General features: G+C 43.7%; 1 protein-coding gene across 3 annotated transcripts in view; it reads left to right on the forward strand.

Annotated features, from left to right (window-relative positions):
- Positions 1-14902, forward strand: part of LOC147727739 (zinc finger protein 10-like) — a 230460-nt gene that overhangs the window by 52249 nt on the left and 163309 nt on the right. The window contains exon 2 of one of the 3 annotated variants that reach the window (XM_086961740.1): positions 4602-4707. The exons of the other annotated variants lie outside the window; for them this stretch is intronic. Within the exon in view, the coding sequence (XP_086817866.1) occupies positions 4681-4707 (27 nt within the window). The 5' untranslated portion in view covers positions 4602-4680. The remainder of the gene's footprint in view (positions 1-4601; positions 4708-14902) is intronic. 3 annotated transcript variants of the gene reach the window in all.

Consider the following 14902-nt stretch of genomic DNA (forward strand, 5'->3'; position numbering starts at 1 on the left):
TCTGACTGGGTCCTTGGGAGGTGTGTGATAGTGTTAGTCCAGAGCAGAGTATCGTGAGAACCAATCCAATAATCAATTCGGGACCAGCTATTGTGTGCAGCTGATGTGTGTGTGTCGCTTCCCTACGTGTTGGATGCTTAGCCCTCCAAATATCATGCAACTGCAATTCTGACATAATATCAATCATTTTAGTCATGGCTTTCCGTTGTAGCTCTGTGGTGGACCCCGATCTGTGAAGACTTTCATTCATTACTAGATTAAAGTCCCCTCCTCACAGCAATGCCCTATCAACCACATCATGAAGTTTCTGCCAAACCTCATGATAAAAATAAGGGGCATCTAAGTTCGGGCCGTATGTGTTTATGAGTGCAATCCGTTGCCCCCGGAGTATGCCTGCAACAATAATGTACCTTCCCTGAGAGTCTGCTATGGTCGTGTTGATAGAAAAATTCGTACCCTTTTTTATTAATATTGTAACCCCCCTTAAATATGAAGAGTACGTAGAACTGTGAATAGTTTCGGCCCATTTACGACCCAATTTGCAACCTGAACCTGGGGCAATGTGTGTTTCCTGAAGTAATGCAATGTCGATATGCAATCTATCAAAATAAGCTAACATTTGACGGATTTTTTTAGGATTGTTAAGTCCCTGTACAATCCACGTGATGAAATTTGAAATCGTAGGCCTTAATTTATCTTGAACCATTGCACCAATGAAGAAACATATCCCAGCATAATGTGGTAGTCTGAAACTGCACTACCCTGTTGGAAGTCCGTGTATGTTGAGTTGCATCTGTCATGCAATGTATAGCACAATTAGCATGGAATGCGGCGTTGCATCTCAAGCACTTTGGTCTGCAGAACAAGTTCCTACCCTCTCCCCCCCCACCCACCACCCACTTTAGCATCCCAATTATGCCAAAGACAAATCCCCTCATAAAAATACAAACAAACCATGAACGACATGGGGAGCTCCCGCGTGAGGGTCCGCCATGGGCACACAACACCATCCACGTTAGTGGATGTGGTCATGTTAACAATGTGAATGCAGTGTAATTTTAATCAATCACAATATGAAAAAACGTGGCTATAGTTCAAGCATAATGTGGGGTAGCATGTGTTATGATAGCAAATGGCAACCACCATACATATATATACTGCCACAATAACGTTAGTGAGTTCCAGTAGGGTCCATCAACCAATGACCGGGTTACTTTATACTCACAGCCAACCACGCTGCATTTCTGAAAAGAAGCTTGCAACTCATACCATGGTGAGCCCTTTTAGTTATCGCTCTCCTCCAATCTTGATTTGGCTCCGAAACTCCCCCGAATCATTTAGGGCAGCTCACCATATATACATACACTTGGTATGTGTGGAGCTCAACAGACACCTCAGAGTGGTTCAAAGATACCGTCAATAATGATCGCAATCCCATGCGTTCAAGTGTGTGTAGATAGCATCACTCCACACTCAACCTCAAATCATATGTCCCTATCTGCAGGCGGAGGAGACATTGGGGCATGGAAACCCATTAGCGAGATTCAGGGAGTTTTCCCCTGCAACTACATAAGGTGGGTCATGTGAAAAGGAAGGACAGCACCATACTGGTGTTGCGATATGACAAGCCTATCAACCTGTGACAGTTAGATATCTGAAAACAATCACATGCATATTGGCCTTCGCATACAGAAATAATGGATTTAAAAAGGTTCCCTTGGATCCGTGATGTTGTACATGAAGTCCTGCAACCAAAGAATAGTGAAGCAAGATCCATCCCCAGGTCATTGTCCTGCAGAGGTGCACCATTCTGCACCCCCACCCAGTGCCAGTTCACGAGTGTGCAACATGACCAGTGGGACGTGACCATCATTCCCCCACCGCTTGACCAGTGGGATGGCAGTACAGCACAGATCCTGACTGTGATGTGTATATTTCAGGTTCCCTGAGGCAAAGCTTTGGCCAATCCTGCATTATCCGCACTGTCCATCAGAACATAGCATAATGAAGACATCCTATTCGGATTCTTGGGGTTGTTCGTCACGCCTGTGGTCTTTACTTTTAGAGGTTAACTTCTTGATGAATTCCAAAGCGGCCTTCGGGGTCGGAGGGATCGTTGAGCGCCCCTCCCACGTTACCTTTAGCCTAGCTGGATAAAGCATCGCAAATTCCATAGATGAATACAAGAAGTGGGTTTGCTTATTTTGACCAGCACATCTTATTGGTTTCCTAAGTCTATGAGAAGATCCTTATAAACACAGTGTACTTGGTAGGAGGTGCTCTTCAGGGTATTATGACACCCACCCACTAGGGTGTCAATCAGTCTATGGATCTAAAAGATCCTGACCCAATATTTTTGCCACTACACCGAGCACACCCAATCATTATTTCTTTACTCCAATCAATATACAGGTTCAATAGAAATGTAAAAAAGAGTCTCTTCAAAATATGGTCCAAGTTTCCCAAATTTTAACTTTAAAAGAAATGTTCCAATCACACTCTTCAATCAAATCTTGTGTGCTTTATTTGAGTCAAGTATAAGTTGGCACAGCAGCAGCCGACGCGCGTTTCGCCCACAGGGCTTTTTCAAGGCTGCAGAAAAATTTATATACATGGCTTTTTAGACAATAATCCCACATTATCCATATTTCAAGTATATACAAACTTCTCTTGATTAAACACATAAATCCTATATGTGTTCTGCTGATATAGCATTGAACACAGCATGAATTTATTTATATATTTCAATTTCACATCACATTTACACCTTGTTTTTTTACTGGACAGTACCAACAGTCTTATTTATGTTGGTGGAAAGCGTATGTTATACTCATAACATAAATTGAAAATCATGCAATGTCACCATTTGTGATTCACTTGTTTGACCAATGAAAAGTGGCCATAAAGACCATTGAGTGGCGACATGTCTGCTGCTTTGGTTCCCTCACACGGCTAAAACAAAGATTACCAGCAAGTTCATTGACTTGGGCTTAATCCTAGCTCACAGAGAAATAACCTGGCATTGGAAGTCGAGGGAGGGCCCATCCAGTGGGAGATGGAAAGCAGAATTATATAAATGGGACAGCAGTGAGAGTACTGTTAGACTGCGGCAGGCCGCCCGTACAGCGAATGAGAAGTTTAGAGGTGGCGCGAGCATGGGAGGCGTTAGTGCAAGCCCTACGGAATTCTCAAGAGGAAGATGAAGACTAATGTGGGAGAAGGTTGAATTGTGTTCCATGGGATGAAGCTGATGATGTGTATTGATCCATTCGGTTTTGTCTATTGACTATTGTAATATATGCCTGCACTATGCCCACACCAACAGCAGTGGGGGAGGGATATGAGGGGTTTGTTGGGGGTTGTGATGAAGACACGCAAGATGACTGAATGTATAAGGTGTCATATGTTGATCCATGTGCTGCTTACCCAATAAAATGTGTTTAAAAAAAAAAAAAGAGGTAAAAAAATAAAGACCATTGAGTATTTGTTAGTTGCTAGATTATAATATTGACTAGTGAGTATAGACAACCCTCACCTCATGCACAATTGACTATAAAGTCAACTATTTTGTCTCACCTCCAAAACTGTACGTTCATTCAGGACAATAATACTTTTTGGATAGTAGCTGCCAAGGTGTGATTCAGTAATTCCTTTCAAACTTTTTATTTTCTCAGAGGTACTCTTTCTATAAAAAAAATCATTTATATGAATTTATTATAATCATGCTACTTACATGGTGCATCTGTGGTAAAGATTTGTTAGAAAGGTAATATTAAATTACTGGCAAATAATTTGAATGCTCTATTCATAATTTTTCTAATTTTCCCTCTCTGAACTGATTATTCAGTTGAATTAAGAAGCATGATGTGACTATGGCTCATTTCTTAGAGACATGTCCTTTAATTGTGTCTCGATGTGCAAAAAAACCCCAAAAAAAAACATTTATTATACGGACAGAACGTCAAAGTCCGTCTTCTATGTTGGTCGTTTTCTCTTTCTCATACATGTTAATGTGATCATAAAAACCCTTTGCTTATTGCATATAAAGAGAAATGAATATGTGAAAAAGATATCAAATAATTGGTTAGTTTAAAATTCCTTCATAAATTTAAACCTTAACTCGCATTTTACAAATAGGTAACAGGGACATTTATATAAAATAACAAAGAATAATCACTAATGGAATTTATCATGCCCTTAGTTGAAGATTACAGAGTAGGAATGATTTGCTTTTTGCATTACAATTCTAAACCATGCCGATTATATCATGGCGCCTCTGCCCGACAGGCAGGATAATGCTTCGCACACAAGCAAGTCTGCTTTCTATGCAGACGTCCCATTGTGGGTCAAAGGGGAATAAAACAATGCCGGCCACATTAAGTCCGCGTTTGCAATGAGACCGTAAAAGAAGAAACGTGCCGAAGAAGAAGTTTGTCATATACAGGTAGGAACCATAGATCAAATTTAATTAAATAAGGACCATATAAGTGTAAGAGGGGCACGTAGGGTAGCGGAATGTATGAAATCCACACTTTTGTTTAACACGCAGCATTGCCTTTTTCTCCTTCTCGTTTTGTGTGCACCATGTGTGTACCAAATAGGATCCTGGATTTATCAAGATCCGCTGAATTATTGGATCTACTGAGACAACCTAAGGTCTTTTGAGGCTGCCTAAATCAAATGGGTGTATTTTCGTGCTTTTATGGGGTAAGGTTCTTTAACTTTTTAATATAAATATACGAAAACTTTAAAAAAAATAAACAGTATTGAATTATGGTGTACTGTCTAAAATGCGGTCACATAATCATTGTAAAGAATATTGTCGCTCAAAATATAATCTATTCCACACATATCAAGCTATATAAATAACGCAAGTCCATCCAACAGTAAAGGCGGTGCAACTTAATTATGAATATGGATGTTCACAATCTTTTATCTGCTCGCCACATTTGACAACTCTTATTGCTACGTTACTAAGCTGAACTATAATCGGGCAGCGAGGCAACGTAATAATTAAAGACCATACACCTGATTTTAGGATCCAAATTGAAGTTTTAACCGCAAAATATTTCTTCTGGTCCAAAACGGTTTACCGCAGATTCACCATGTAAGTGGCATGATTATAATGTTATGTTATGTTATGTTAAAATGGGACTTTTATAGCGCAACGGCTACTCCAAAGGAGTGTCCCGGCGCTTTGTGCTCCAGACCAAAGAAAGAGCTGGAAAACATAACAATAAAAGAACAGGGGCCTAAAAGAGGAGACGGACTATCCCGAGAACAGCCAAGTTTTTAAGTCTTTCCTGAAGACAAGCAGGTTCGCGGTATTCCGCAAGGACACCGGTAAGGAATTCCATAGCTGAGGAGCAAGGAATCTAAAGGACCGGCCGCCTAGCCGAGCCCTTTTGATACGTGGCACCCGAGCCAAAGCCAATGTTTCTGACCTGAGGGATCGTGTGGGTCGGTAGAAATCCAACCTCTTCTGAAGATATTTGGCACCATTGCCATGCAAGGCCTTATGGGCAAGGGTCATGGCCTTGAACAGTATCCTCTTCCGCACCGGAAGCCAGTGAAGGGATACAAGGAGGTTAGAGGCACTGGTGCGGCGGTGCAGGCCAAAAATTGCACGAGCAGCAGCATTCTGGGTAACCTGCAGACGCTGGAGGAGATATTCAGGCAGACCCAGGTATAGGACATTTGCATAGTCCAATCTGGATCCTATGAGTGCCTGAACAGTGATCCTCCGATGTTCCTCTGAGAGAAGGGGAAAGAACTTGCGCAGCATTCTGAGGATCCCAAAGCATGTTCCCGTAAGAGTAGAAACCTGGGATTTGAGCGAAAGCTCGTTGTCAATTTTAACTCCCAGGTTCTTAGCCCACTTAGAGGACTGAGTGGGAGGGAACATGTCAGCAGGCCACCATCCATGCCAATCTGGTTCCGATGAGCATCCGAAGAATAGTATTTCGGATTTGTCCGAGTTGCACTTGAGGCTGTTGTGTTGAAACCAATTGAAGACAGCCCCAAGGCACTCTCGGATCCTTTCTCCATCGAACTCTTCGCTCTTACAGCAGGTGAACAGAAGCTGGGTGTCGTCAGCATAAGAGACGATCCGGGCCCCATAGGACTCCGCCAGTGTCGCCAGAGGGGTCATAAGGATGTTAAATAGAGTGGGGCTCAGTACAGAGCCCTGAGGCACTCCGACTCCCAATGGCGGCATCTCGGCGGACCCGGGTGGGACCCAGACCGTCTGCCGGCGGTTGGCCAGAAAGGAACGGAACCAGTTGAGCACCGTCCCCCCTAGACCGATGTCGTGAAGTCTAGTGAGGAGATCCTCATGGGGGACGGTGTCAAACGCCGCCGACAGGTCTAACATGACCAACATCACCCTGCCTCCGGTGTCCAGCACCTCCTTAACGATCTCAGAAACTTCCAGGAGCGCCGTTTCGGTGCTTAAGTTGGAACGAAAGCCCGATTGGGATTCATGAAGTAACTCGTTAGACTCCAGGAAGTTAGAAAGCATGCTATGCACGTGTTTCTCCAGGATCTTGGTTAGTGCTGGAAGGAGCGAGATTGGCCTATAGTTGGAAGGCACCTCTGGGTCAAGATTAGGCTTTTTGATAAGGGGGATGACCATGGCCTGCTTCCAGGCCTGGGGCAGAAAACCCTGACTCAGGGATAGATTAAGGATGGGATTAGCTATGGGGTTAACGGCGTCTGCCATTTTCGCTAAGAATTTTGCAGGGCACGGATCTAACGGTGAGCCCGATTTAAGGTTCCTCATCAAGGCTAAGGATGCGGCAACCTGAAGGGGCGGAATATCTAGCAAAACTGGGCCGGGAGGCGACAGGAGAGCTGTCTCAGTCGGCAAAGTAGACCGGTCCTCTAAAGATCTCAAAGGGAAAGAATCCTGAATTTGCCTGATTTTGGTGGTGAAGAAATTAGCAATAGTGTTGGCCCAGGTCTCCACCGGAGCGTCCTGAGTAGAGCTTGACCGGGGGCTGGTGAATTCACGCACAATTGAAAAAATCTCCCTACAGGAGTTAGCCGCGTCTTCAATCCTTTTGGCAAAGTAACATTTCTTGCCCTGAAGAATTAAATCATGGTATGACTTCATCATGATTTTATAACTTTGTTTAGCCTCAGGTTCATACTGGACTCTCCAAGCCCGCTCAGCAGCTTTACATTGCCTACGGGCATGGGCTAATTCCTCCGTGAACCAGGGGGCAGAGACCCGTTGGGCAGCAGACCTGGGTGGCTGTAGAGGAGCGAGCTCATTTAGTCTGGCAAGAAGCCAGGATTGCAGGCTCTCCAGATCTTTCTCCAGGTCGCCCGTACAAGACAAGGGTTGATCAGCCAGAGCCTGCGTTAGCATATCTGGAGTCACCCGATGGAGTGCCCTATAGCTGCTACCCTGCTGCCTCATGGCACTGGCCGGAGAAATCGTAATAGATGGTATTTCGAAGTGGGCAAGATAATGATCAGACCATAGGACTGGCAGAAGTGTTACAGCCATAATAGGTGAGGTGGAAAAAACCTGATCAAGTGTGTGGCCTTTGTCATGGGTCGGACCAGAGAGATAGGGGGAAAGGCCTAGAGTGGATGCAATATCCAGCAATTTGATGGCATCCTGGTCTTGGTGGTCATCCATGTGAAAATTAAAATCTCCCACCAATATGCACCGCTCCGATCTAAGGACAAGGACCGACATAGCCTGCTGGAGATCATCCAGAAAGGATCCCACTGGGCCCGGAGGTCTGTAAACAATCAGACCCTTCAGCGCTTGTTGCGGCGATAGGGAGATGGTAAAGGCTAAAGAGTCAGCCCCTGCGATGGGATGTGTATGCGTGACCGTGCACGGAAGAGATTTTTTCACAACCAGGGCAACTCCTCCCCCCCTGCCCTTGTCTCTGTCCTGTCGATGGATGGTATAGTCAGTGGGGATGGCTGCCACAATGTCCGGGTGAGAGGAATCATTGAGCCATGTCTCAGTGAGCATCAGACAGGTAGGACTGGTCGTCGAGAGGAGATCAAAAATCTCTTGAGTGTGTCGGTGCAACGACCTCGTATTAAGGAGTAGACAAAGGTGTTTTATGCTACAATCCTTAACAGGGATAGGGGAGGGGAGGGAGCGAACAGGGTGCCATTGACAGGCAGGGCACTTATGTTTACCCCTATATCGGCCAGGAAAGACTGAGTAACAAGACGCATTCCAGTTACGTAGAGAGTAGAGCTCTTGAGCGGAGTAGGAAAGCATAGGGCCAGAGGTACCTGCCACGCCGAACGCCTCCGGGACGGTGACGGGCGCAGACGGGCAGGACTCTGGCACGACTCCGGCGCAGATCCGGCACGACCGCTGATCGCGTCCGCTGCGCGGAGGGAGGGGTTAGCTTTTTATAGCGCTGCTAGAGCACGAGGGTGAAGAGTCCTACCCCCAAGATGGCGGCCAAAATGAGATCCCAGCCCTCGGCGTCAACACTCAGCCGAGGGCGGTCTCACAGTCCCAGGCAAAAGAGAGGAGAAAGGCGAAGCGCTTACAAGCGCTGGGAAGTCTAATGGCAAGCAGCGCTGTGCTCCTACACGCTTATAACACAAGCGCGAGCACGAGCTGCACAAGGCAAAAAATTAAAAATAGCAGCATGAAGTCTAACACGCTAAGTTTAAAAGCCAAAGAATAGTAAGGAGACCTCCCGGCTTCCGCCTCAGGAGGGAAAAGGTAGGTAGCAGTTGGTAATCAATTCCTATAAATGATTTTTTTTATAGAAAGAGAACCACTGAGAAAATAAAAAGTTCCAAATGAATTACTGAATCACACCTTGGCAGCTACTATCCAAAAAGTTTTATTGTCCTGAATGAACGTACAGTTTTGGAGGTGGGACAAAATAGTTGACTTTATAGTCAATTGTGCATGAGGTAATGGGTATCTATACTCACTAGTCAATATTATAATCTAGCAAATAACAAATAATCAATGGTCTTTATGGCCACTTTTCATTGGTCAAACAATTGTATCACAAATGGTGACATTGCATGATTTTCAATTTATGTTATGAGTATAACATACGCTTTCCACCAACATAAATAAGACTGTGCGGGCAAGATGGTAGCTGAGGGCTTCAGCGAGTAAGTCGCACACTTCACTTCTCCCTACCACTGGATAGATGGATGACTGAATTAATGGTGGAACCTGGTTCGGAAAAGAATACTTTTTGGTACTCCATACAGCTTCAATGCGACAGCAACCTCAGGAAAAGCGGATTCACATTCAAAGAGTTAAGTGCAACTAAACGAGTTGCTTTGATTTTCTGGAGGAATTTTACAGCAAACACCAGGCTGATTCTGAGATCCTGGTTCAGAATGCCGCCTAGGCTACAGCGGGTAAATGAGGCTAAGGACGGCAAAGACAGCAAAAGCGGAAAGCTTATTGAAACAGATGCTAACAAAGGTCAAACTTTCAAAGAGAAAGCCAAGTCTGATACAAAAACGGAAACAAAGACGGATACAAAAGTATCACTGAATGCTGCCCAGAAAAGCGGAGCTATTTCTAAGAAATCAACCCTGAAAAAGCCAGGCTGTGATAATTCAGTTACAGCTTCGGCGAAGGAGATTGGAAACAATAAAAAAATAAAAGAAAGCACAATGCGTCAGCCCTCAGTTACGGAGAGCTTCTCAAGCGTACCTTTGAATCCAGGCGGAAGCAGCGGCGGTGGCAAGTTTGGGTACAAGACTGATGTCCTCCCGGTGGCTGCTGCTACAACTGCTGGCGGGAAAACGGGGCTTGTCGGTGAAGCCCATAGCTCGGCTCCGGTACTGGGAGAGAAGGCTGAGACGGGCGCCAGCGCCAGCGCTGGGTCGGAGGTTGCTAAGCAACAACGTGAAAGACCCGATGTGGTGAAGCCGGCTGAGGCGATGCCTGCTACCACCGCTAGCGTTGCGGAAGAGACAAACAAAGGAGCTGCAGCAGGTGAGAACAGAGCAGAGGCCGCTTCTGACCCTGCACAATCTCTGAATCCTATGCAACCAGGAAAGCATATTGCGCTGCACAAGGCCTGTAGCGGGTTGATTGATACTAGAGCTCTGGGTACACATTTGCCGGATGAGGATAACTGTGTGATACAAACCACTGATTCAAATACAGGATTGGTGAGAGGATTGGCAACAGACTCAGATATACAAGTATTGCCTCGAGAGCAAATGGGGATAAATGAAAGAGTGGCTGATACTTTAGTATGGGCGAATGAAGTGGTTTCAAATATGGAAAGAGAAGGAGTTAAATCAGGTGGTGAATCTTCTGCTTCTGCTTCCAACTCTATTGATCTACACATTATGTCTGAGGCGGCCTCAGCAGAAAGGTTTTACTCGGTTGAAGAAGACTCCCAGTCACAATCACTACCCACAGGAGAGAGCTCCGATGAGTCAACTGGGAGAGACACAGGTAGTAGCTCTCCGGTCCAGAAATTCACTCAGAAAAAACGTTTAGCCAAAAGAAAACCCTCTTAAGCAAGTAGTACCACTGACCCTATCAAGAAGTTAGCCTGGGATTATTCTACTACCACATTTTCCTTTGTAGAGCAGGATAGCCCAGCTACAATGATTGGAGAACAGGGATCTTCGCAGTCTACACAACCCCCAGTTACTTTGGATTTATTATGTAATACTCTGAAATTAATGCAATCCGAGGCTAGAGGGGAAAGTAGGAGAGCTAGGCATGAGTCAAGAAAGGTCCAGAACAAACTGAGGAAAATAAGTCAAAGACAGGACGAGATGGTTGAAAGGGTGGCTCACGTGGAGGAAAGAACTGGGAAAGTGGAGGATGATTTGCGAGAGATGAAATCGTATAAGGAAGAACATCAGAAGGTGGCTGAAGATGTAAACTGGAAACTGGAGGACTTTGAGAATAGACAGCGTCGAAATAACATCAGACTGCTCGGAGTAGAAGAAGGACTGGAAGGGGGGGACATTAGAATGTTTGTTGTAAATCTGCTAAAAGGTGCTTCCCAGAACTAACAACATGGCAATGGGAATATGAAATCCAAAGGGCCCATCGCTTTCCGTTTTTCAAAAGAGGGCAGGAAGGAGCCCAAGGGGGGAAACCAAGGGCAATTTTGATTTTTGTTGGGAATTTTCTTTTGAGACAGTTGATCCTGGATATGGCCAAACCTGAGTCAAGAAAGACATTTAACAATGTTACGTTTTTTGCAAGGCCCGATTTTTGCCATGCTACAGTAGAGCGTAGATGGAGATTGAGGCAATTGATACCGATTATACAGACCCTGGGCTCAGAAGCTTACCTACTGTATCCTGCTAAGTTGAAAGTAGTAACCAAAAGTCAGGTTAAGTTTTTCTTTTCTGAAATCAAAGCAAAGGCCTTCATGATTGAAGTTTTGGGGTACAAGGAGGGATAACTAGAATAATGAGGCTGGATATTTGACATAGAGGTGGTATGAAGGTGGGGAGGAGTGGCGACTGCTGATTCCCTGGCGATCACACATAGGTCATGCGTGACCTATTTGCCTGTAGGGGAGGGTGGGGGAGGGGTAGCTCGGGGTGGGGAAAGGGGGGACCAAAAGGAGGGGGGAGAAAATGGCACACATCATGCGTAGCAGTATACATACAGAGATCTAGTAAGAGTCTGGTACTGCTTTTAAGTATAAGGTGGAACAAGGAAATAAAGAAAGAAAAAGGAAACTGGGAGAGAAAGATGGTTCTGATTTTTGATGTTTTTTAATGGCTTGCCGAATTATTTCAATGAATGTGTGCGGTCTTAATGACCTCCAGAAGAGATTACGGGTCTCTGCTTTTTGTAAGGCATTAAATCCAGATTTGATCTGTCTCCAGGAGACCCACGTTGAGGGAGGCAAAGGTTTTTTGTTAGGGCAGTTGGGGTTTGAAGTATTAGCGTATACTAAACAAGCCTCAAAAACACGGGGGGTGGCAATTTTGGGTAGGGGGAGAGAGTGCACGGTGATTAGGAATAAGGTAGACATGTGGGGAAGATGGGCCATTGTGGAAGTAGTGTTCAGAGGAGCTAGATTTACTTTGGTATCGGTCTACGGTTCAACGTGTGATGAACCAGACATATTTGAATTTTTGGATCAGGAATTGACAACCTGGGTGGAACCTATCGTTTGCTGTGGGGATTTCAATATTAATCGCCCTGCTAGTGTAGAGCTACAAAGGGATTACGGTTATACTGGGCGCAAGAAGAGGGTACATAAGGCAATAGTAGATTTGGCTGTACATAACGCATTATCAGATGTATGGGCAAATTTAAATCCAATGAGTGACGGGGATACTTTTTTTTCAGCACCCCACAGAATTACTGTTAGATTAGACTATTTCCTAATTTCTAATGTTTTGCTATCCAATGTATGTATTAGAAAGCTACCACGTCTCATGTCAGATCATAACCCATTGTTACTGACATTGAATCTCAATGGCATTACTAAAAAAGCTTATAAATGGACATTTGAAAGGGCGCTGTTAAAAGATGAGAGTTATTGTAAACATATGGAGAAGTGGATAACCGAATTCTGGTTTAATAACAAGGGTAGCTCAAGCAGTGGCAACATCTGGGATGCCTTTAAAGCAGGGATAAGAGGTGAGACAATTAGTTTTACAACATTTAGACAGAAGAGTGAAAGAGAGAAGACAGAACAGCAAATGAATTCACTTCTGGCTGCAGAGACAGAACTTAGTAGACTTATTATATCTGGGAGCCCACTGGATCAAAAAATATTAGAAATAATGGTCCTAAAGAGCGATATTGCTGAAATTGTTACGAGTAAAACGGCTGTAAATTATTTCGCAAAAAAGGAACAGGTGTTTGAATACAGTGAGAAGGTGGGTCATATTCTTGCTGTTAGAACTAGGCAGAAAGCTAACGCTGGGGATATTAAAAATATGGTAGATAATTCAGGGAATGTGATATTAGATTCTAACGGTATAAGGAATGAATTCTGGAAATTCTATACGAATTTATATGATGTTGACAACATGGTGGGTAGCGATGAAATAAGTGATGAAATAAGAGACTATTTGGGAAATATTCAGCTAGATATGTTGGAAATGGAAGATCAGATTAAGCTGGATTCTGATATAACGTTAGAGGAAGTTACATTAGCATTATTAGAACTCCCATCCTCTAAAGCCGCAGGACCAGATCTCATTCCAATTGAATTTTATAAAACATTTTTTTCTTCTATAAGATTGGAGTTACTAGATACTCTTCTACAAGCACAGCGGGAAGTGTCAGTCCCGGATTCTTGGGGGGGCACTGAGATTATTGTCATTTTAAAAAAGGGTAAGCCACCCACAGCCCCAGGGTCGTATAGACCAATCGCCCTTATGAATGCGGACGTGAAATTATATTCCAAAATTCTGGCAACAAGGCTGTCCACCGTTATAGAAAAACTAGTTACATCAGATCAACACGAATTTATCCCAGGGAAAGGCACCACTACACATGTTAGAACAGTGATCACTTGTTTTGATGCCATGGAGGTCGCTGGTGGTCCTTTGGCAGCCTTATTCCTAGACGCCGAGAAGGCTTTTGATAGGGTCGCATGGATATACTTGTGGGAAATAATGAAAGTATATGGTTTTGGCAATAAATTTATAAGGGCAATTCAGGTTTTATATAAGGCACCTACAGCTAGAATTAAAGTAAATCGAGAATTAACTGCACCTGTACAAATTAAGAGGCACTAGACAAGGCTGTCCTAGTTCTCCCCTCCTTTTCGCATTATATATGGATCCGTATTTGCGTTATCTAAAATTTAACCCGAATATCCCTCCTCTTATCTCAAATGGATTAGAGGTTAATGTATTAGCGTATGCGGATGACGTTGCCATAATCACCCCAGATCCATCTAAACCAATGGAGGAGGTTGAGTTGGAGGCTAGTAAATTTGGCAGAGTATCGGGGTACAAATTAAACAGTGCAAAAACACAAATTATCAAAAATACAATGGTTCAATACAATGATACTCGGGTGGTTCCAGCAGCAGTGTATTTAGGAGTTGAGATATCATCTAACTTGGACACAGTGGTAGGACGGAATATTTCCCCTTTAATTAAGGATGTAAGCGCAGAATTGGCCAGAATAGATAAGCTTAGGCTTACGTTAGTTGGGCGTACAAATGTGATAAAAATGATTATTCTCCCCAAATTCCTTTATTTCTTTCGCACCATTCCTCTTTTGTTTGAATCAACTTGGTTTAATAAGCTGGAATCAATATTAAATAAATTTATATGGTCATATGGGAAGACTAGAAGGGCTTACAAGTTCATGACGTTGCCAAGGGCTAGTGGAGGGTGGGGGGTTCCGGACTTCAGGTTATACTACTGGGCATCTGTACTACAATTCACTCAGGGTTTGTTGGGTGCAGGTAATTTAGTTTCGAATGTTAGTTCCTTTTCGACAATGGTATACTCTATTGTAATGGGGGCAGATGCCGCAAACGCTTTTCTAAACCATGCCGACTTTCTTTACTATAAACATACACGTTTTAAAACAGTTAAAGCTGCATATAACATCTGGATAGCAGTAGCAAAGAAATGCGGACTGGGAAGATACAATAGGTATACTAGAATGTATAGGAATAGGACACTACCCACCTTGATCTTTTCTGATTCTATAATGGCAGACTGGGATATGAAAGGTATTAAAAAAAATAGGGGACTTGATGGGGATGGATGGGAATATCTTACAATTTTCAGATTTGATGGGAAAATACGATATAACAAGAAATAGTTTTTTTAAGTATTTGCAAATCAGGAGTTTTTTGGGTAAGAAAAAAGGTGGAGAATGTGGATTTCGGAAGAGTAATCTTATGGAATCCCTAGCTCAGGGGGGAGAGTGTTCTATACGATTCTTTTATGCTAGCTTAGCAGAATTAAAAAA

Source organism: Lissotriton vulgaris, chromosome 3_1 (genome assembly GCF_964263255.1).
Source record: "Lissotriton vulgaris chromosome 3_1, aLisVul1.2, whole genome shotgun sequence".
In the NCBI taxonomy this organism is placed as follows: Eukaryota; Metazoa; Chordata; class Amphibia; order Caudata; family Salamandridae; genus Lissotriton; species Lissotriton vulgaris.